Genomic DNA, 24,549 nt, shown 5'->3' with positions numbered 1-24,549 from the left:
TGAAAAGGGACAAACAGAGTGCTACTAAAAGGAAGAAATCTCTGAGGCACAGCTCACCGACATAATCCTATTTCCAATTTATCAAAAAAGGGTTCATTAATTATCCTCCGAAATAATTCATTTCTTTTTTTTAAACCACATACAGATAAAGCAATTTCTCTTTCAGAGTTCCTGTATCTTAATTGTCCTCAGGAGAGAAAACTATATTCTTCCGTTTCCACTTCATCCTGCGAGCTAAAGAGATGGACCAAATTCACATGTTGGCCTCCACAGTGACTCTATTGCAATTGAGAAGCTGCCACTGAGAGAGTCAAAATGTTCCCTATCCCTGAATGTGAATAAAGCGTGTGCTGGTAATAAAAAAGAAAAGAAAAGATGAAAAGCTCTGACGTGAGTGTGCTCCTGCACAGATGACCTGAATTATCCTGCCCAATCAAAGGGAGGTAGATGGCAAAATTGAACCACAGCTTAGTGATATACTCTTGAAATAAATGTGTCTAAAGACAAGGAAGACCAATTTGAAATGACTGCCTCCCTCTATGGACCTCCTTTTAATACTATGTCATGTGGCAATTTTAGGCCAGTGGACTACATATTGAAAATGACACATATACCATGATTTGAGATAGCACCCAAATTGCCTCAAGACAAAATAAATCCAGACAAAAATACTGAAGAAATTAGTGTTGTTATTTGCAATTTGGCTATGATTAGGTTTTGTGATGTTTCACTATAGACTGTGTAAGAAGATGGATGGCACATTGGCTCACTGAAAGAGAAACCAAAACATTAAGAGCTCCCACTGGTGACTAGCTACAGTACTGATCATTAAGCCTGCCTTCTTCAGTATAATAGATGGTACATGTGTCAAACTTGAAGATCAAAATACCTATCAAATATGTTTTTTAAAACATGCTTTCTGTCATTACAATCTTATCATGTTCATTTATGTATTAGTGTTGATTTTCTTGGAGAACTTTACCTTTACTGTCAAAGGAGAAATATAACTGTGTGTCGTCAGCAAAGAGATGGTCATTAATATTGTGGTTTTTGATAATATGCAGAATATTGTGGAATTTCTGTTGTCTCATATATTTATGGAAGAATGTTTAACACTTACATCTTTCCAGTCTAAGTGTCAAGGGCAGAGTAGCTTCCTTCCTATGTCATCAGACGCCACTGGGTGATAGGCAAGACAGGGTTACTGTAGCAATCAAGGTTCTTCTCCCTGCTCCTGTCCTTATCCATATGATATGACAGACTTGGTGTCTCCAGACTAGAACTTCTGCCTTTCTTTCTTCCCAATTGTTTTGTTACTTCTTGTCCAAATATGAGTATCTAACTTTAGTGCCATATTTGGGGATAAATCAGTCCCTCCAGGATTTCGCGGGATTTTTTTGTGATTGTTGCGGCCCAAAAAGCCTGAATTTGCGACAGCTTTTTGAAAAAATTGCGGTGAAAGTTGCGATTGTTTTTTTTTTCTTCTTTTTTCCCCAAATAACATCTCAGGGGCAAGTAAATATGCTAAATTACGGTTGTTTTTAGAAAACATTCTTGATGTGGCCACTGACTGTATTTTGATTCTCTTGATTCACAGAAAAATGCCATGAAAGGACTATATTGCACATTTACGACGGTCCCTGTTCACAGTCAGTTCACGCACTCTGAAATTAATCTGAATCTTTGATGACAAGGAGTTGATCAAAACTTACTGAATGTGTCTGATGTATCACCAAACTGGATTAAATCAAGCTGTAGATGCAGAGTTTTTTACGGTAACCACGGCAACAACGTCAAACATCAAATAGTAAACAGACGTCCCCCGGTTGTGTCTTTGTCACTAACGCACACCGGGGGGTAAAAATCATCAATGAAGATGAGACAGATGCATGGAGGTGAGGAGAGCTGGTTCATAAAGCACACCTGCTGCAGGTAGAGACCAAGCAAACACTGAGCCCCTCAATCTATAAATAACAACGTTGTCATGATCACTTGTCCTGCCTGCTGTCCCCTCTTTTCACCCGTTCTCTGTGCGTGTTTTATTGTTGAAAAGTGCTGATCAAGGGAGGACTTGTGTTTATGTTCCAAGGAAGTCAAATTGATGACAAAACCGATGACGTGCAGGGGCTGAGATTAAGGTAATTGGTCAAACTTGCGGGAAAGTTGCGGTGATTGTAAAAAATTGCAAGGCCGCGAAAAAATCGCGCTGATTGGTTGAATTTGCGTTGATAGTTGCGACCGTGAAATCGCAACTTCCTGGAGGGACTGATAAATGCCACGCCAGAAAGATTGTCCGACAGAATTGACTTGGCATTGCACTGCACACTCCTGCGGTTCTACATAAACTACATAAAGTTCTACATAAACTATTTCAACGTAAGCCATCTGAGTCTCCTGAGTCTTCTGTGTCCTGCGTCCGGTTTATTGATTAATTCCAATACAGTGAAGAAGCAACAAGTAATAGAAAACAGTAAGGGTCTGAGAACAGAACCCTGTGGAACTCCATATGAAGAGTTAATTTGCAAAAACAGTTAACTCACTTTTGAAAAATTTTAAAAATGTTTCAAAAAACAAGTTTTTTATAGTACTAGCTTTTGGTATGATCAATCAACTGAGGTTGGGTGGCTTTGACTAAGTCGAAATGACATTACTAATCAGAGATATCTTGAAAATGTAACTTTATTAGGAATCTGTATCAAAAAGAAATACGTTTTTTGTAAATTTATAAAAACGGATTTATCTGTTTTTGCCAATTAACTACTATGTAAATGATACCGAGGTTGATTTGTAATTTCCGACTTCCACACACAATATTTGAGAGATAAGAATAAATCCAGTCCAAAAACCAAACCTAAAGTAACCAGGCATATCTTAAGCCTTCAATTAAAATCCTTGTCATCAATGTTAAAAGCAGCCGAGTCAGATGCTGAGATTTTATTTAAAACCGAGGGAAGTGCATGAGAGGGAGGCCAGTTGTCCATTATTGCTTTATATCTTTAGTTAGTGCAAATCACATCAGTTCCTTACATGAATACCAATGAATCACATTTGATATTTGTGTGCAAATCTACATTAGACTTTCACTATACCAGAAAGGATTTTTGAAATGTGTCATGTATTAATAAGGGTGTGCCTGGCGCCACAACATTTTCCAAGTTGTTGAAATTAAATCTCACTTTAGGATGGCCCCTCTGAGATAACAACTTTTTATTTTCCTTCACTGCAGCAGATTTTCTCATGGCCTCCAGCTCTAATCTTACTTTCAGTTTCTATTACATTTAACTTTATCACCTAATTAATAATACATAATGTATGTTTTAGTAGAAGCTGCCGCTCGGTATACAGGACCTCAGCTCCACCAGGGACGTGTGAATATTTTTGTTGAAAGCTGTGGTATTTCTTTGATGTAGAGAGGTGCTTGTTGGCCTTCAAAGATGCTATGCCATGCGGTCCCCCTGTGGTGTGATCTGACAGAGGATGAAAAGCCCAAGTTCAGATTGTGAGCTGGGGGAGCCAAGCATCTGAAGCTGAACTCCCACAAAGGAAAAGGTGCAGAGTACTGCCACCGCACTGCTCTCCCTGTACGCTGTTGTATATCAATGAAGTTCACTGGATCCTTACTGCGTAACAGAGACGCTGAACAGTCTGTGAACTGTAAACAACATTAGAGAAAGCCAGGAAACACTCAGAAATGGAGCTCATTCATGATGACGAATGGGAAATGCTTTGAATCGTTAAAACATCAGGCATTGCATCCAACTTCTTCTATTTTCTATTACTCTTCAAAGGATGTGTGATGAAGTGAACAAGGTTGAAAGTCTTAATTTTTTGGCTGTGTTTTTAATAAAGCAAAAATAAGAAAGAGAAGGATGAGCGGAATGAACTCTTGTCTTCACAGAACTGAAATGTTTCATGTTGAGAAAAATTTACTCTAGTTTTCGAGACCTGCCTGGAGCAAATCGTTACGCCTCTTCAGGCTAAATTTAGCATCTGTGAAAACTTTGGATAATTACTGGTGATGCACTTTGAGCAGAGAGGGGTAATACCGGGGCTTTTGTAGCCGTGAAGTGTCCGATAATGTAATCCAGGGCATGTTTTTTTCCAAAGCCAGAGATCCTCTTGGCTTCAGTCAGACCTGCATCTGCTCAGGGCTGCTTTTTGAGCGGTAATTGCAGCACACCCACTCTTTATGTAAGACCTTATCAGTTTGAGGAACACAGCTTTGCTTTGTATGTGTCTGAACCTCAAGCGTATTTTTAAAGGGTTATTTTTAAAACACCCATAGCAACCTTAATCCATCTTTAGCTGGATATGGGCTGACTTGGGCACCCGGAAGATTTCAATATTACCATAACATGCTTCTAATAAGGCTCTGGGGTATTCTGGGGGGTTTATGGCACAGATGACGATGTCTGTGTCTTAAGGAAAAATCCCCATTCTGGGTTTGGATGGAAACGCATCTCTGCATTATGAAATTTGAAGTGCTTTGACCTCACTAGTAGTGCTCGCCATACTGACATAACCACAGGGTGATACTGGAGGAGCAAAAAAAAATGTTGGAAAGGTCAAGGTGCCTTAAACTCAATAAGAAAAAAATCCCAATCCCCAAATCTTAAACCCCACTTGACCTCAAATGATTGAAGGCAGTGAAAGGCTGTGAAGTTTTAGCCCAATCACTACTGCTTCTTTCTTTTTTTCCCTTCTCCAGCACAGAGAGCAACATTCATGCGTCTTCATTGTTTCCCTCTCTGGCTGTTATGTTTCCAAAGCTGCAAGTTTTCATCATCACAGCAGATATCAAGCTGAGCAGAGGCCAATTCCCACAACCCGCTCAAACAGAGGTCAGAAGTGAACGATCAAAAGCCTCCATTTTGCATTGCAGCACATCCAACACTCCCTCATCAGTTCCACCACGTTAACGCCTCTCCAGTATGGATGATGCTAACAATGGATTTTGTTTTTGTCTGGTGGAGACTTTGCAATATTGCTCATCACAGGGAGGAAATATTACCCAGGGGAAAAAAAGCACTTCACCTTCCAGAACTCATCACAGTTAATTTCACAGGTAATAAAGTCTGCCGTATTCACTCCTACGTGGCAATCGATGAAGATGAAATGACTTATCTTTAACCTACTCCAAATGTGTAATCAAAGCATTTCATGATACAGTCTATCTTTCTGCATGTTTTCCAACCCAACACGGCAGGAGGGTATGCACTGACATCACTTCTTTTCCAGCAGGAAACACCCCCTCAGTCAAACCAAGTGGAAAACATCATGGCTGTCTTGTCTTGGGAAACACAGAGAACAGGAGTGAACTAATATCTGTTGATATGGAAGGCAGTTGGACAATCAGCTGTGTCCTAATTATGCAAAACTCATAACAATAGATGGGCTTCTTTGAATGGGTGTTCATGTGGATTCTTGGGCGTTTGCAGCCAGCCTCTTGTGGACACTCAAGGAACTGCAGTTTTTGGCACCATCACATTGGCTTAATTTCTCAGGACCAGAGGTTGCCACTTGCTCATAATTACTGAGAGCATGGTGCTGTTCAACCTAATCAAGGCTCAAACTGTGAACATAACCTGGCCCTGACCCAGTTAGCTTTGGGGAGTTAGCATGACAACCTAGCAAGGTTAGAAGAGAGTGATACTGTAAACTCTGATTTAGATCCACAGACCTGCGTTTCTCTATTTATCTTTATAGTCCTCCCCATAGTTCATTATGTAGGAGATTTTTGTATTTTCACAGCATTCAGGCTGAAAGGTGGTGCTACCACTCAAAAGCATGGAGAATGTATCATTGGATGTGACTGCAGTGACTCTGTATATGACATCACATGCATAATATGCATGTGATGTCATATACAGCTGCAGCTATAGAGTCTGTTTCGTTAATGCAAAAATTGTGTAAAGTGTAAAAATGCAACCCTGTCAATTTCCTGCATGTTATGTGCTGGCCCATTTCATGACCAGAGACAGAAAAGGCAGAACATACTGCAAACAATTTTTGATGCAGGTTATTCCATCCTCTTAGCCTCACATTCAAAAGTCATGTGGAAAGGTTGTTAGTTAGCACCAAACCCAGCAGAGGATTTGGTGTGTTATGCATCAGCCAGGATTGTTGACAGTCTGTCCTTTATTGTTGGCTGGTCATAGAAATAAATTGACAGTTGGGAGTTTGGTCCTCCCAAGATCCTCTGCAGGCATAAATGTGGGAGATCTCCAGTTTATAGTAGGTTTTCTGTATAGGGTCCACATTTCTGCACACTATAATAAGTGCTGGCAGATGCTGCATCATACACAGCAACCTTGGCGTTGACCTTCAGGCTTTTGTTTTCAGAAATCCTTCTGCAGAGGCGCGGATAGCTGAAGAGCATTTGTTGATGCAGCTTTTCATTTGAGTGTCAAGGGAGCTGTCTAAGGGAAAGCTTTTTCCTGGGAGCAGGACTAAAGCAATTAAAGACGCCCTCAACAGAGCTGGATCTAATTTTGGGTACAGGTGTAAGACCTCTGCGTCATAGTCCTGTATGGCAAGATATATTTCCAAACTGCACTGAACCAGCACTGGAGGAAAGTTTGACTGATCATCTCATCGTTTTTTGGTATAATTTTAAGCTGCTCAACACTCAGGATGCAGCAATGGTCCCTTGTTTTTTCAGTTTGGACATTTGCATGTGAGGTGGCAAGCCCTGGCTTTAAAACTGCTGAATACTGGCAGAAAATGCTAAAGTAAACATTAAAATACACTACACGTAAAAAAAGGAAGACATAAGACCTGCCGTACTGCATGATCCACACTCTGAATCTGTTCAGCTTGATTTAAAATAAGGATTGAAAATTGTAGCCAAATCATTCAGCAATCTTTAAACTATTACTTTAATTGTACATTACTTTCATTGATGTACAGTGGCCAGTTATATAATATCTGAAGCAGTATGTTAAAATCCCCAAAAGTTTGGGTTACAAGAGCTCTTAAAAAATTGATGAATTAGATTTAAATATTGTCCCTGTTATTTTTGTAACAGTTAATAAAGGAGCTCAGTTTCCAAAACAATGCCAGACTGTCAGATTTTCGTAGCATATTTAAGAGAAGGCAAAGTCTAGCAAAGTCTTCTGTGTCTGTTCTATCATCCTGCATCTTGTAAATAAAATATTTCTGGATTAGTATTAGCAATACTGTTTATTAGTTTGTCAAAGGAATGTAATCACCTAAAAAAAAAGTGAAACGTGCAAGGATACTTCATTTTTCTACAAGCAGAAGCATATATGAACTTGAAGTGGCCTAAGGACAGACCCATGAGGAACACCAGAGGACTTTTTGTTTCTGCAGATATAAAACTACTAGTGTGAATATAAAGGCTTGCATCATTTTAGAAGTTCAACCAGTGAAGAACAGGACATACTGAGCCAAATAGTACATGCAGGTCTTGAATGATAATGTCATGATCAACAGGCAGCACAGGTTGCACCACTAAAAGACATATTCACTTTGGTTATTGAGATGAGAGCTACTCTAAAGCTTTTACTGTCTCTGAAACCAAATGGGCTTCATGTTGTGTTGTGAATTGAAAGATATTCATTCATTTGTATGTATATAGAATGTTCTCAAAACGTTCTCAAGTATTTTGCTGAGAGGAGGAAGATAGAGAAATTGTTTTGTTATTATTCATTACAAATTTAACTGGGTCTTTTTTTTCTGCAGCAAATTTTAGATAACACCACACTTTAGAGAATCAGACACAATGCTAGTCCACAGGGAGCATTGTTTGTTGTTATTTACACACTAATAAAAGACACATTTAAACACTTTTGTAGAGATAGAATCAAGACAACAGATGCGAAGCTCGTGGCACTGATGGGATTCCTGCAGATCTCTGGAGGTAACAGGTGAGGATGTAGACATATGCTCGTAGCAGTAAATTGGTGCCGGTGCCAGATGTGTTGCTGCAGGAGTAAATATATTATCTCTGATACGAGAGACTTGTTACCATCAGAAAACAGAGGGCGCCTCATAATGCGGAATAGAGAGAATGTAATGAAAGGGTACAGAGACATATGCTGTATAAAAAGATGAACTACATGACTGCCCGCTGAAAGTGAAACCAAAACACATAATAATTCAAGTTAGTTCTGGTGGGCGTTCATTATTATATGATGCAATAGAAAGCGGTCTAACAACATGACGCCATGATTAACAGCTCTGCTGAACAACATGTCTCCTGAAGTGTGCATCAGATTAGCAAAACTAAAGAGAAACAGCAAGAGAAAACATATCGAAATCTGGAAGAACCATAAGTGTGGAGAGTCTGCTTCAAAATGACACAGGAGTTCTACTGTGTACTGTACCAACCTAAGCGATCTTCCCTGTCTCATTTGTAAGTTAATTGTCTCTGGATCCCAAAACCCTTAACTAATGTCTCCTTTAGGTCTCAGTCCTCTGCCAAACTGGAAGTACTTACAGACCCCTCATGCCAAGTGGCATTCCAATGCCCTTCATGCTACTCTGAGGGGAGAGGAGAGATGATTGAGGAGAGAGGAGGGAAATCCGAGGAGCAATGAAAGAGGATATGAGAGCAGCTTGTGTGGAAGTCTATTATTGATGGACGCGCCCCCTTATCAAATATCACTCATTAATTGGAGAAGCTTTTCTCCAATATAAAATTGACATCACCAGAGTTTAATGACAGAAAAGACTTCAAAACATTCAGAAAGGGGTGCCTTTAGACGGATCAGTTTCTGAACAGTCGTTATAAGACTCTTCCTCTCTTCATTTCCTTGTATCTCCTCATGCATCACTTCTGGATTTAGAGGGACCAAAATGCAAGTGAACTGGTGAGTGGGTGATGCAAGAGTGAGACTTAAGGGCTTTGAGATTTAGCCTGAGTGTTCTGGTTAGAGGAAGGGTTGGGGTGTCAGTACCGAGGCCCCAAAAGCTTATCCTAACAGCACATACTCTGGCTCCAAAAAGATCACCAGAGCTAGGTATCAGCCTCTATCGTTGTGGAAAGTTTGGTTTCACTTTTATACAATGGGGGGAAGTGACAACATGTCTTTCATATTTACGGTTTGGCGAGTTGAATTAGCTTTTTCAAAGAAAAGGAATGGGTCATTATTACAATTGTTTTTACAACAAAAAAAATGGATACGTTCAGACAAATGTAGCCAATGATATCACAAGGCAAGCATTTCCCCAAAACTCCACATATTTCCTCAGAGCAGTTATAGACAACCTGTGGCTTACAGGCTGCTGTGCTCGGTTACTTCAGCCTCTCACAAAGAGCTTCTCTCTGCTCACATCTTTACCGTCACCTATGTCAAGAAGAGCTTTTCATATACTGCCTGTCTCATTCAGGCAGCGGATTCAACCAGGAGAGCCATTTTGATTTCTATTCCTACCTCCCTTCCTGCCCGTCTGTCTGGTAGATTGCATACGACGACCCTCCATCATGCAGGTAGAGTGGGAAGGGTTGAGGATTGAACAGAGTGCCAGGAAGACACATAAAGTGAGATTTATGGCTCTCTGCCTGATTATATACAAGCAGGATGCTTTCATGGGTGTCCCCTGTGCCGAACATCTGTAATGTCAGAAACCAGGTTCTTGAACAAAACGGATGAGGTTGGTCTTCTGTCTTGTTTGGTCTCTTTTCCCAACATGAGACAGAACCTGTTTTTATTTGGTGTGTTTGAACCTATAAGGCCTTTTAGAACAAACTGATAGTTAAGTATGAGTCAGTCAAGTAAGTGGGACAAATGAGTGCCAGTACTCCCCTTATTCACACAACATACATTTACTGTAGAGACTGCGTCAGTAGGCAGGTTTACCACTTTTTGCCAATCCCTTTAAAATCTGTCATCTGCTTACGTTGAATATATACAACAATATATCAACTGCCTGTACCAGTGTGTAGTTGCATAAAGAGTAACAAATTAAACACCACAAAATGAATGAAAATGAATTTTGTTTTTGTTGTGTTGCTTTAGAGTAAGAGGCATTTAACTTGGAAATAAAACAATTACACCATTCAGCACTGTTCATGCTTGTCTGTCTTTGTTAGTCATTCACAAAAGCCTTCAGAGTTATAAACTTACGTTAGACAGACTTATAACACGGTCAAAAGGATTCGAGAGACAGAAATTGGAAATGTGATTGTGTTGGCAGTGGAGAAACACTTCATTTATTAACTTGATTGACTTCTTGTTTCCGTATTGTTTGGGAGAAAGATGCTTTGATGAAAAGTTTTCTGCAGGAAGGTAAAGCTCTCTCCTCAACAAAGGGAAACAAACACTGTTAAGAGGATCCAATTTAAGAGTAAGGCAACGTGTTATTGTCTGAAAGAGAGCAATAATTGAACTAATTCTGTCTTCCTGGGAGAGAGCCTTGCTAATAGCAGTCAATAACTGAGGTGAAGAGGAGAGACAAATAAGTGTTTTTGTAAACTCAGCTGGATTGTTTGCACATTTCAAACCCCTGAAAATGAGCCAGCATATCTGCCGCCATCATGATTGCTCCGTTTGTTTTTGTGTTTTGTCCAAATCTTCTTAGCAGCATCTGCTTTAAAACGGTCTCAGTTGACCCCTTGGAAGTACACCCCCACAACGCCCACTGATTCTGCACCAACGATACGTTGTGTGCATAATTTCTTGCCAAGCAGATGCCGGTGTCTTTAAATATCCTCATTTGTATTCATGTAAGTATTTCCAAAGGAGTGGAAGTCAACCCTCCACCTCAGGGCAAACGAATGAGTCAATATTTCTGCTCGACTCCTACTGTAGCTGCAGCAGAAACATCAAGATGGCCTCATAGGCAGTTTTTGTTATTAGTAGCACAGTGGTGTATGAGCTTTTTCTCTGCAGCTGTCAGTCATAGCTGTTTGCAGAGTCCCAAGATCTCTGCCAGGCAATGACTAAAAATGTTGAAAAAGAAACCCCAATAGAGCGCGTTAATTTTTTTACAACTGAAAGCAAACTTCTTTTTGAAAAACAAAATGCAGCGTGGGAGTCTGAATATCCTGATGAATTATTCCTAAAATTAAATTTTTCAACTCAAGGAGACACATGAGGGGAAGAGACTTCACAGCAAGTCCCACTGACTAGTCAAGAGCACTGTTTTTGAATCATTCAAACACACAGACTTCACCAGTTTGAGTCTCATGGTTGTTCTGGGAGATTTAACATTCACCCACCATCCCTGCCCCCACAAAGGTTACCTTTTTTTGACTGTGATACATGCATTACTATCTCAGTTATTAATGTTTGACCACTTTATTTACAATGTTTGCAACGGGGAATGATAATGGTATAGTAAGATGTTATCGAGTCAGTGTACAAAGCTGATGTATCAAAGCCACAGCTGATACACACCTCCTACAGGAATCAACTTAAGGCACTAAACAAAAATAACTATGAGGATTACTAATTGCCTGATCACATTTCCTCCTGGGAGTTTTCAATGCAGGTATTACCGAACAAGAGCTATCAGCCAAGTGCTGTTGAGCTATAGCTCAGTGACTGTAAATAAAGATGGACTACATGCTACCACCTCCTTCCATTCTCCTAAAAAAGAAAATGATGCCCAAATTCCCCCTGGGAGCACCGCTGACATATTAGGCTGGTGGGGTTTTAGATTCAGAGTCTATGCATGTGTATAACTCAGCTTTCAGGGCCACAGTGTCAACGTTATGCTAACTTTATGCTACCCAAAACCCACTTTTAGCTAACTAGTAAGACAGAAAAGGTCCCTCAGTTTAGTACACAGCAGAACAAGCTACAGTTATGGAAATGTCAATGTGGCTTGTGTTAATCTACTGTCATTGTTAAACAGGAGCCACATTTAACAACAGGGATGTCATTAAATACGTCTTTTTATAGCATTCAATAACTATTTAGAACTAAACTGCTTAAAGTGAAAATATATATATTGGAAAATAATCAGCTAATTATAATGACAAAACCACGTCTTGTCATCCATCTTTTAATACAGTTAACTATCAAACTAAAGCACAACGCTCCTTTGGGCTAAATGCTTATGTTAGCTAATATGTTGGAAATGATAATGTCAACATGCTGATGTTAAGCATGTTCAACATTTTAAGCATGTTGTGAGCTAGCGTTATAGAGATTAGCATGACGTTCCCGACAGCTGTTCAGCTATTGGAACAACATGACCTAAACTTGGTTGTGAACCATTTTGAACGGCTAAATTTATGCTGACTGTGGCTTCATGTTGTTGGTTTTAGTTTGAACTAAAACGGTGGACTGGCTGAGCAACAGACAAACTGAGATGTCTCTAGGTATATAGGTATGTACACAATTAATCAATTAATCGATTAATTGATTGTTAAGAAATTACTCAAAACACGCATTTTTGTTTTCAATTTCCCATCACGTGGAAGTAACATCATGTGGTCTCATATTACATTCATCTATCAGGGAGGTGTTTGAAGTTTAAAGCATGTTTGGATGTGATTCAGCTGGTTAAAGGTGTTGCGCACAGCGGAGACGCTCAGCTGGCGGAAGTGCGTCAGGTCTCCATGTGCGCTTTTTAAAGAGGATCAATGCGCAACTGCTGCCAACAATGACACGGATACGAAGGTTGATAACTTTAAACAGGACATTTCCCCACCTTTAGATACAAAGCCAACAGACTGCTGGGAATTGCTAGTACGCTATGTTTGCAGAGCAGCAACATCAGAGCCGTCTGAGCTTTTCTGCCGCTGGACTGATTATGACTTGGTTGCACTCCCAGCTGACACCTGACCGCGTACACACGTTTATTTCTCTCAATAAGAACGAGTAGATTGAAAACTGGACACGGTGAGTCTGGAGTGCTTTTCTGTTAGTATTATGAGCCTTCACTTTATAAGACTATGTACAGGGAGAATATTTTTATGAGCCTGATCGTTGATAATCAGTGTTAAACATGCACACGTATTCAATACCGTCAGTTATACGCTGTGTTGCTGTGGAAATTATAATTTAGGGGGAAAAAAATGTATTTGGCATTGTTTTTGAAATAAGAATAATAATGTTTTTTTTAATTGATTAATCGATAATTGATCGTTAACATTTCCAAAAAACAATGACAGAAAAAACTTAAAATGTACATCCCTAGTAAATTATAAATCTAACTAAATCTTTGTTTTGAAAGTTTCAGTTAACGTCTTCTTTTTCACTTCAACTACAGCCATTCATTCCAGCTTTATTGTGTTTGGTTGAATATGAAAGGCTTCCACTAATCACTGTCAAAGAAACAACAAAGTGCATCAGGAGTCTAACCTGTCACAGAGCCCGACAGGAAAGAATCTCTTAAGGAGCATTTTAAACTCACTGAGAAACTGCCTGTCTTAATCTCAATCAGCCTGCCTACAAGGTTATCTCTCCATTTGTTCACACTGCTGGCAGAGTGATGGGGCTTTCCTTGTCTCGAGATCAAACACAGATTGGGCTGTCACTCCCCCCACAGGGACAGGAAGCTGAGGTGATGCCAACAGGAAGTAATGTTGTGTAACGGGACAAGGGTTGTTGGAACTCCCGGCTGGATTTATGGCGACCGAGTATGTTTTTCCATTTACTTTATGAAATGGCTTTAAGGTTTGCCTGGCTGAATCAAAGCAAGTACTGTATTTGCTCAATTTCATTCACATAGGAAGCTTTCAGAGAGGATGGTGAAAAGCAAAGTGTAATAAGTCAAAGTTAACCAAATAAATCCATAAATGTTACGTTACATTGACTTTTAATAAGGAATATTTGAAATTCAAGCTCCATCAGTAAAAAAAAAAAAAAAAAGGATTCAAGTAAGACGTCCATCAAATAAAACTGTCTTGCAATTAGAGTGAATTTCCACGTCTCCTCTCTCTCTTTATTTGTGCTGCTTTGATAGAATGATGTCTTCAAGCATATTTAATATTTGAGGTTGTAATTGAAAGAATCAAAGCATGCACAAGTATTAGGATAGCTACAACATTTTTAAACTCTTAATGATTTAATACTCATTATTAAATTGCAGCTATCATAATTCAGCTTTTAGTAGAAAATTGAATAATTAAATCACAGGTGAAATATCCTTGACTAATCATTAGACCCAAAGTGTTAAGACTTACCTGTCTTACTAGAAATAGATAGAAACCCTTCTGTTCAGCTCTATTCTCTCAGTTTAAACATGAATGTTGAATTGGTCAGCCTCACTTTATGAGTAAATTATGTTTTCACTCTCAGTCCCAAAAGTATAAAAGTGTTTTCAGGTTTTTGGGACAACTCTCTCAAGAATCAAACAGAATTTAGGCCAATTTTATTGAATAAATGGAAGAATCCAACTCCCCTGAAGCAAGATAAAAAGTTTACTTTCTTAGACAAAAGATGAGGTGAAAGAGGCAGACAGAGGAACATGTATTATTCTATGTGGGTTCATTCTGTTTCAGCCGTAAGTTAGTAATTTTTTCAACCCCCATTTCCTGGAAAATTGTGAAGCTCTTTGGAATGTTGGTAGAAACAGATTTTGATGGTTTGCAAATAACTTAAACCTAGTATTTAAAGCTGCTGTTGGTAGTCATGATATAAACATCTCATCGGAGAGAGATTTTGAATGTCAACACTACCCCTCCCCTCTCTGCTCCACAAAAGATCGCTGTGCGCGTTCTATGAGGAAGTAGTGGCTTCCCAGCTAATCAGGGCGATGCAATGGAGATTAGCTATGATTGGTCCGTCATAAAGGGGAACAAGGGGAATAATAACATTGCTTGATACAAAGGTATTGGAAAACAGATTTCGCGATAGTCTCAAATTACTCCACTTACCGATGAGTACCGATGTGTAATATGACTGTTTCTCCAAACCCCGCAGAAATAAAGTAATGCATTTTACAGCATTCCTACAAACAGCTTTAATTGAAAATAATGCAAATACAACATATCAAATGGTAAAACTGAAAAATGTGATTGTTTTAAGATAAATGTAAGCTTAATTTAAATGTAATGACAGCAACAGGCTCCAAACACATTGGGACATGGACATCAAAACACTCGAAAAAATTGTGTGATGCTAAAAAAAACCACCTGAGGTAACATCCCAGAATAACTTAAGTTAATTTGCAACAGGTAAGTAACATGACTGGGTACAAAAAGGATAACTTTGGGGATCTGGGGGTTTCAACATCTTCAGTTAATAATATCATTAAAGGATTCAGAAAATCCAGGTGAAATCTCTGTACAAAAGGAACAAGGCTGGAAACCAATACTGGATGGTCGTGACTTGGGCCCTCAGGTAACACTGCCTTAAAAAAAAGGCCTGACTCTGTAGTGGAAATCACTGCATGGGCTCAAAATCACTTCCAGAAACCATTGTCTATGAACACATTTAGAAACGGCATCCACAATCACAGGTTATTCACACTATTTGTACTTAAATAGTTTCATTTAGGGTTTATATTATTTCAAAATCATTCATCATTCCAAATCTGGGAATTACAAAAGGGAGAAACAGTAAAAGAAAGTGCCAGAGTACACTCTCTCTGAAAAAATAAATAAACCGCACTGATCACGGCCTTGTCGGAGAGATGCAAACACTGCTCTCTTCTTACTTTGTGCTTGTGTCTACAGGAAACTAGCAGCGTCTGTTTACATGAGCTTTACTCTGGGACCTGTTACAAATGCTTTAAGCTCAGCCTGGGGACTATTCTGAAACTGGCTCCAACAGGGCTGTTGTTATGCAGCGTGGAAATGGACTTCCCACTTAATTCCACCTGCAGTTACATTGACACTGAGCTTTGTGTGTTTGTGTGTGTGTGTGTGTGTGTGTGTGTGTGTGTGTGTGTGTGTGTGTGTGTGTGTGTGTGTGTGTGTGTGTGTGTGTTTCTATTACTGGTGGAGGAGGTCTGCACTATATAGAGCTCATGTAATTTGACCAACTGCCTTTTTTCATCCTTTTTGTGTAGGCGGGGAAATGGAGAATATGGAGTCCAGTTCAACATATGCTCACATTATTGTACATTAAGGCACTTGTAACCACCCCCGGCACACACACATGCAGTGACACACACATGCTTATTGAGCATCAGAAAAATAGCATTTTGTCCAATTACAGCGTTGACAGCCCTCTCGACCTCAAAGTATGGCGCCAGTGGTCCAATCCCAGGAGTGTCCAAGCCAGTAATTGAAAATCGAGTTCTTGGCTATGCTTGCCAATAGGGCCTGAGCCTCCTGAAGCTATACATGCGCTCGCACACACATATGCACTAATGTGCAATTTGGTTTGGAGACAAAGCCATGTCTCCCTGCTGAGAGAGCTGATGTATGTGACATCTTTCTCTCCCAACCAATTCTCATCCGTCAGGAGATGTGAGTGCAGATGAGACAGGGACACTGTCGCTGGAGAATCTAAATAGAATGGATGAGCTTGTTTAATGCATACTTTAATTAAGGACTTATCCACCTTAACGGTGTCTGCAACCGCAGTGCTATGTTGAAATTGGACTTGCTGTTCATAGTTTGGGCTCCCAGTGGGTAATCTTTTCTTTTCAAGAGACCATAATATAAATTATCAACCATCTTTCTTATGGCTGTGTGTTGAATACTTGATTCTGATTGGTCAAAACCCCTCAACTACAGTTATTAACTCTGAATAGCAAAGGCAACAGAAGGATGGACCTGATCGTGCACAACACGTATCAAATCACTTCGCAGGAAGGAGTTACGACATGTCTAGTGCACTGTTTATGATTTCACATCTTCGTGTTGACAATGTGGTAAAAACAATATTTTCTGATAGCATTGGTAGACAATGGAGGATATTTTTAAATTACTCTTGATTTATCTGGAGAGCTCAAAAATTTAGATTTGTGGTTAGTGGCTGACCAGTCAATTGCTTGTGCAATGAAAGATGAAAAATGGAAATGTGTTAGAGACACTATATGTATCTTACTTGTGTTGGTTATTAGTTACATTGCACTTCTTTTATGTGTTTACTATCATCGATAGTTCGTTCTTGTGTATGGTTTCACTGGTGGCAAGCAGGACTCAGACAAAGAGGGTGATGAGGTATGAATAGTCTTTGTCATTCTTGTCCTGTTTTTGGTTTCTGTATTGTAATAATTTGTCTTTCTTTTGTTCAATGAAAGGTCAAAACTCATCTGGACTGGGGCGCTGATTTGGCTTGGTGGTTAAAACATGTGCCACATGTACAGAGCTCAGAGACCTTGAAGCCAGCCGCCTGGCTTTGCCCCCAACTCACAGCCCTTTACTGCATGCTATTCCCCACGCTTTCTTCACAGTTTCCTTCTCTCCAATGTCCTCTCTTAATAAAAACATAAAAGCCACAAAATAAAGGAAATAGGAAATTAGCCGCTGCACACCGAACTAAGCAATGTGTTTCACCACAAGATTGCCCAGCATAATCAATTGCATTCACCACTGGGATGATAACTGATCATCACAGCCTTGATAGTTCCAGTGAAAAAGAGAAAATGTTATAGGATGTGTCCAAACAACATGATGTGATTAACAAGGTTTGTATTTCAAGTAAAAGGCACATAGATAAGATAACAGAGTGACAAGAAAAACACCAATACACTAATATAAACATACAGAACGATGCCCTCTCTCTAGTGGCTAACCATAAGAGGAGAATGCTGAAACAATGATCTGATTAATGATAATGCAAATGTCCCTGTGGGAAGAGGCAGGTGTGAAGGAACCTAGTAACTCGTCTCTTCCTAAGAGCCTGAGTCACCTGTAGAGATATTCAAATAATGATGTTAGTTTTCTGCAAACAACAGCTCAGCTCCTGTGCTTCGTTAAGTCCTTACAGTTCAATGGTGTTCTGTTCATGAATGCAAACTTCCTCCATTCCAAGGAGCGGGTACACCAAACTGCCCTCTAGGATTAGGTCTCACTCTTTCAATACCAGTAAATTTAAGGGTAGTAGCTGATCCACCCACCCTGAAAGTAAACTTAAAAACTCATTGGGACTTCAGCATTTTATCGATCGAACACGCCACAGTAATGAGCGCACTCACGCTCCTGGCTGCATTCTTCATTCACAGTAAATGGACTGTGTTTGTATAGCAATTCATCTAGTGTCTTGCCCAAGGACACTTCAGCATGTGGATAGCAGGACTTGGGATCCAGCCACCAACCTTCCAACTGAGGGAAGACTGACTCTACCACTGAGCCCCAACTAATCGCTGTGTATAGTGCACACAAATCCCGGTGAGTGTTTAAAAAATATCTGTAGCTACCGTTAAAGAGATGTTCAAACGTGGATCAAAAGTGAGTTTTTTCAACTTTGAAGTTCAATCCAGATTTCACCTTGAAATCAGCGTCTTCCATAAGAGACACCGCACATCCGCAAACATATTAAGGGTTATTTTCAAGCCCTAACTCATGAATAGAGCAGCTTATAAGACAGTAAAGGTGAGCAGGGTGTCACCCTCAATCACCTGACAAGCCTACTTTAATGTAGCCAGCCTACTCCAACAGTTTGTCTTCAACCCACCCTCCCTCACCTTACTCTACTTCAATTAACCTTTTTCGGTATCCCCTTCTGCTCAACTTGTGCTCGCTTCTTCTATGCCCTTGTCTAATTCCAGGTACAGCCTGGGTCAAGATCAGCTCTGGCATCATGTCACCGAAACCCAACCCCCATCCTGAGTCTCCTTCTGCTGGGCAACATTACGCACAAACAATTCATTAAATGTTTAAACTCATATCCTTGTGTAGCGTGGTCCTTGCTAGTGAGCTGTTAAGATAGTCATTCCTGTCCTCCTGTCAACACTAGAATGAACACATTATTGAGATTCAAAGACAGGACTGTGTCTTGAGACATGTTGATGTTTTAGATGTGTCACACTCCAGCCTAGAGTGAGGGTAGTAGGTCGAAAGGCTGACTGAAAAGGAGTCATCCAAACTCAAAATGTAAGAAAAAAGGTTGCAGGACAAAGTCTATGTGATTCAAAAAAGTGACGTGTTTTTTGCCCTCAAAGCCAGTCCATGGATACATGGGCAAACAAAGAAAACTGCAGCAGAAAATATTTACAAAGTACTGGCCAATAACCATCATTACCTCCACATTGCACCACAGCCCTTCTCTGACTGCTTAGACAGTGTAGATTCCCTCCTTTTAAAGGCTAAGCCCCTCCCACTGGACCATACCATATTTAAGTTGAGTTGAATCCAAAGTAATCAATTAAACCTTACCGGTTATTTCCAATGTCTAAATACCATGACAAAGTCAATTTACAATTATATATCACACATAAATGGGAGTCATCAAAACAATCACATAACACCCAAACTAGAAATGAGCTTACAACCCCTTTAATACTCCCCTCAGCAGGTATGGTGCAGTGAGATGGCCTGAGCCTGCTCCCTACTGGCGACTCAGGCACTATAAAAGACCGCCTGAGCCTTTGCTCAGGGCCTTAGCCACTGCCCAGCATCAGGAAGTACTGTGGTAAGGAAAGAGGAGCATAATTAGGCACAAACAAACCCATGGTATACAACCTTTAAATAATAAAGTCAACTCAAAACCATAACAGTGTGTTTGTATGTGTTTCTGGGAAAATAGCACAGGAAACCTTACTAAAGTGTTAATTGTAGTCCAGTGTGTGCACGCACCAAACTACCAGTAGTATGCTACCTGGCTAACATGTGGCATGTGAAATTAGTGATTGTGTGGTGTTCTGGTGTGGTGTGTTACCATTGGCAGGGGAAACTGCCACAGTATGTTTTCTCGCCAGTTGAGAAATGGCTGAATTTAGGTCCCAGTGAACATATTTCCTTTAAAATGATGCTTAAAAAACATTGATGGTCACAAAAACAATCAAAAAATTTTCACGATTGGGGCATCATTGGCCTAGCGGTTTCAGCACCCGCCCCAAACAGACGCTATGGTACTTGTAGCGTTGGTCTTGGGTTCAACTCCCAGCCTTGACCATTTGCTGCATACTTTCCCCTCTCTCCACTCCCCACATTTCCTCTCTTCAGCTGTCCTATCAAATAAAGGCAAAAATGCCCCAAATTTATCATTCAAAAATAAAATGTTCATGATTTAAAGATTTCTCAACGTCTTTTTGTGGATGCAGATTCAACATCTATGTTTGGACCGGGATGTTACAAGATTCATCACATTCACATACATATTAAGGGCCGTTTTCAAGCCATATGTCTTAAATATAGCAGCCAAAATCATCATGAAGATAGCAGGGCATCATAGTAACTTATCATGTGACCCCATCACACCGATCCAGCACTCATCACTGTCAGGCCTCAAGATCCGTGGAAATTGTTCTGTCATCGCTCAATCATCAGCTAAGGGGTCTTCCTGCCTTCAGAGTCGGAGTTGCACAGCTCAAGTGTATGCAAACGCAGTCTTCTTTTTTCTTCGAGTGTGGAGAATGTTTAAACTGCTCCCTTTATGATGTCAGTGCACAGCACACGAAGCACAGTATTCATGAGTTTTGTATAAAAAATACAATATGTTTGAATTATGTCTTTGCATGGACAGGATTTCAACAACCGCTGGATAATCACTGGAGAATGCTGTCAAGATGATCATTTCTGTCCTCCTCTCAAAGCTAAAAAGAAAAAGTTATTGAAATCTACAGACAAAATTGTGTTTGGAGACACATTCATGTTATCTTAATTTTGGCTGAAAAATGACTTAAAACATCCAGAAAAGACTAAAATCAACCAAAATGTAACACTGAAATCCAGGATTCTGCTCCCTGAGATTAATGAAACACACCCCAAATTCTGAATTATTGATAACTCGTGTTACATGGACCACATGACCGCATATATATTTATCTTATGACCAGATTTTGGAGACAGAAGGTATCATATTTGGACAAGGCTGTGTTTCAGAATAAATTCAATTGTTTATTTCTGAAGTCTTTTAGTCCAAGTCTGTTTGGTCTGATGCCTTTTAGTCTTAGGCTGTTTGGTCTGATACCGTTTGGCCTGACTCCATTTGGTCTGACTCTGTTTAGCCTGAGGCTGTGTGGTCTGAGGCTGTTTAGTCCGACGCAGTTTCATCTGAATTCTGACACATGATGAAGGTTTTCCGGAGATATGATGGACACCGTACAAGGCAGCTGGTATGCATTACTGTGACTTCATCCTGGTTGCCCGGTTGGAAAGTTGCAGTGTTAACATGTGGTTAATCAAAAAAACTACATCCAAGCATATCACTCTTCACTGCCTTTCTCTGCTCTTAAGGGGACTGCAAGTCAGAAATAAACACCATGCTGTATTAAAAAACATGCAAATAGTTCCATACACTCATTCAGAACAATCTTAAAATGGATCACACAGTCCTTTTAGAGAAAATGCTATTGGGGAAGACTGCAGGTTTAAAGCCCTCCTGCAGTGGTTTCACTTGTGTAACCAAGGTGCTAGGTCCACTTCCTGTGTGCTTTCTTCAGTTTAAGGCTGGGAGGTAGAAAGCACAGTCCTTTCGTTACTCATTAAAGACAAACCCTCAAAGACACACCAAGTGTGTAGATGACTGTCACATTACCTTGCTTGGGACAAAATATGATCCTGTATCTGTGTCCTCCTTCTTTGGGCAGCCACAATTACTAAAGGTAAGACTGTCTCCAAGAGATAGAAAACTGAGTTTTGTAATAAAGGATCTTGTCGTTCTTGGCACATGGTGAAGTATTTGGGGATTCTTTTAACCTGATGTAACAACCTAATCAGCCCTGTCACAGTTATAATAGTTGCCGTCTGTGCTATCTAGCGGGGGAAGCTGTGACCCTCACTTCCACTCTCGTCAACAACAACACTCAATCTGCTCAGTGACAGAGCCTTTAAAGCCTGCCTCCTTCACACCCTGTAAGACATCGCTCACGCAGGATCCCTAATGCTCTACAGCGACTGAAAAAGGCTCTGTCAATGCTGTTAACCATACTTTACCTCAGGCTCTGCTTTCCTCTCCACAAACCATCCCATCGCTTCTCCAGTCAATCTGTCGCTATAAGTCCAGCTGTAGAGGCCAAATGGTTCACTTTTTCTGTGCAGCTGCAGCCAGACAGCACAATGGATTTGATGAATTAGAGTTAAGATGAAGTGCTGTCTGTTTATCGCACCCAGGGCGGGATTGTAAATTAAAGAGGTAGAGTGAGAGGGAAACCGAGATTCCTTGAGCAGAAGTGTCATTGAAGAGTCAATAAAAATGACTCAAACGCAAGATTTTCACACAAAAGTTTGTAATGAAATGTCTCTGCACTGGAAGTAACATTTGAAATGAAGCACTGAATGATGCAATGCTCTAATAAAAGGAATGAAATCTTGCAAAGATCACTTTTTGAACTGACATTGTGACATTTCTCTTTAATCATGGGCTCTTTTGTTGGCTGTCAAAGCATACAGAAAGAATAGGGCTGCGTATAAAAGGCACAATGCCATCCAAAACCAGGCTGATCTGTTTTGCACCATTGTTTTGTCTTTTCCCGATGTTTCTGGCATTGTGTGCAATCTGAAACTGGTATTACGTCAAAGCTGATACGTCAATGAACCCTCTGGGCATCAAAACCTTTTCAGATTTGGCCCCTTCCACTCCGGTTTCCCTCTCAATATCAACCCTCAGCACTGAATAGCATTTCCCTGCCAACCTTACTATGTCTGTACAAGTGTGTCTTTGCATGTAGGGCAGATGCAAACCCCTATGAGAGTGAGGGAGACAGAAAGAAGGCTGTGTCTGTGTTGTTTCAAATGGGTGCAACTCCAGGTTCAATCAACACTTCATTTCTGAGCCCTGCATGCTGCCAAGACTTCTGAAAAATCCAAGCTTGTCTGTAATCAGCCCTTTTCTTTCGTAAATCATCCCTCAAGGAAAGTACGACTAATCAGAGTAATCTATATCTCTGCCTAATATTGTGCACTGAATAAATCACTCGGCAGGCTACGTCAGCCACCGCTCAGTGTCACCATGCTGAAAAAACAACACAAGAACTTCTGTCATAACACACCCTTTGGGATTTGAACAGCGTCCCAAAGGGGCTGCTGGGTAATAATGTGCAGATGTTGCAGGTTCACGTCACAAGTGCTCCAGGCATGAATATTCTCAGGGTACAAAAAAAGGCAAATTGCTCAGAATAGCTGTCATCGTGTCAGAATTCTTGTTGCAAGGGATGTAACTTATTTTGCCATCAGCTGCCACGTTGACACTTTTTTCTTTAATCAAGAGGGAAGTATCGATGAAATTTGATTGCATCTTTGGCAGCAGTGGTGCAGAAATTTCACAGCTCCCAAAACAGATGTAAAAAAAGATAGAATATGAAATGTTTTCAGACCGCCAGGAACTCTGCGTCTAGACTTAATGGTCCAGTGAAATCAAGCTCCCGTGAATGTAATTTCCACCTGAAGACTTTCTGGTTCTAGTTAGAGCCAATGCATCACTGCTGCCCTGAGGAAGAAAGAATCTGTATAAAAGGGTGCAGGGATGCCTTTTTTTATTCTTTCAGATCAGTTAAACTCTTGTAGGGCATGCATGTGAGTCCAATCTCCAGCACATAACTGTTTTATATCAATTGGAAGATAATATTTTTTGGGTTGCACTGATAAGAAAGTGGGTGATTATTTTTGCATATTCTGTTTCATATATCAAGATCAGAGGGGGGGCTGAAACAGATTTTGGAGATAAGTCCCTACAAGAGGCCATTTTTGTGCAGAGAAAGCAATCATCTCTCTAAACGCGTGCCTCAGAGTGGATCTGTGAGCGCTGTCCAAGGTGCTGACCGCGCTCAGCTTAAATGAGCTCCACCACACCACACAGACTGCCTTTCTAAGCAGGTTATGAATTAAACACACATTTATTTGGCCTGATAACCCCCCAGGTTAACACGAACAGGTAACATCTCACCTTCAACTTCGTCTTCTGGCAGGTTCACCGGGGCGCTATAGGAGAGGATGTCCGGGATGGTGCAGATCCCCCGGTACATCAGGGTGGAGGTGACTGGATGCATCGGCATGGCTGCGACCTTTGATTGCCACCTGCGCCCTTGTCATACAGAAAAAAGACTACTAAGAGGAGCCTAAGTTCCCCCCACGGTCACCGAGGGAACAGAGGAGCGAGTCCATGGATGTGGGGGGAGAGGGGGGAGGTGGATACCGCAGCGTGTCCGCCAAAAACCGGTTTATTGTCAATAAAGGAAGAGCAAGGAAGAGTTGCAGGTGTCTTACCTCATCGCAGTTTATCTAATGAACACACAAAGTCACTAGATTTGACAAGAAACTACCTGAGACCGAGACGATGCGCACAGGTCTGCATCACTGCTAAATCAAAGAAGCCCCAAATCAGCGTTAATCAGCGCAGCTTGTTTGCCTGTCTAACAAACCGATTAATCGATACACATTCACTGGTGATCAATCCACTGATCGTCAGTCTTATTTTGTCCCAGTTTGTGTCCGCTGCGAGCAAATTCATGCATCCACTTGTTGGATACGTGCGCTCACTTGACGCACTCCGTCCTCAATATCCAGCCACCTTCATAAAATCCACAGAAAACGGAGGTTTCACACTTTGAAGACAAGAAATAGCGTGAAACTCAGAC

At 40.5% G+C, this 24,549-nt stretch overlaps 1 protein-coding gene across 1 annotated transcript in view; it reads right to left on the bottom strand.

The window, feature by feature from the left end:
- The window catches only part of LOC117819180 (calcium-binding protein 7), a 34,298-nt gene extending 10,331 nt beyond the window's left edge, over window positions 1-23,967 (bottom strand). Inside the window, exon 1 of the mRNA XM_034692424.1 lies at window positions 23,859-23,967. Within this exon, the coding sequence (XP_034548315.1) occupies window positions 23,859-23,967 (109 nt within the window). The remainder of the gene's footprint in view (window positions 1-23,858) is intronic.
- Window positions 23,968-24,549: the final 582 nt, after the last annotated feature.

The sequence above is a fragment of the Notolabrus celidotus genome, chromosome 9 (assembly GCF_009762535.1).
Source record: "Notolabrus celidotus isolate fNotCel1 chromosome 9, fNotCel1.pri, whole genome shotgun sequence".
In the NCBI taxonomy this organism is placed as follows: domain Eukaryota; kingdom Metazoa; phylum Chordata; class Actinopteri; order Labriformes; family Labridae; genus Notolabrus; species Notolabrus celidotus.
This window is presented reverse-complemented; position numbering and strand designations above follow the sequence as displayed.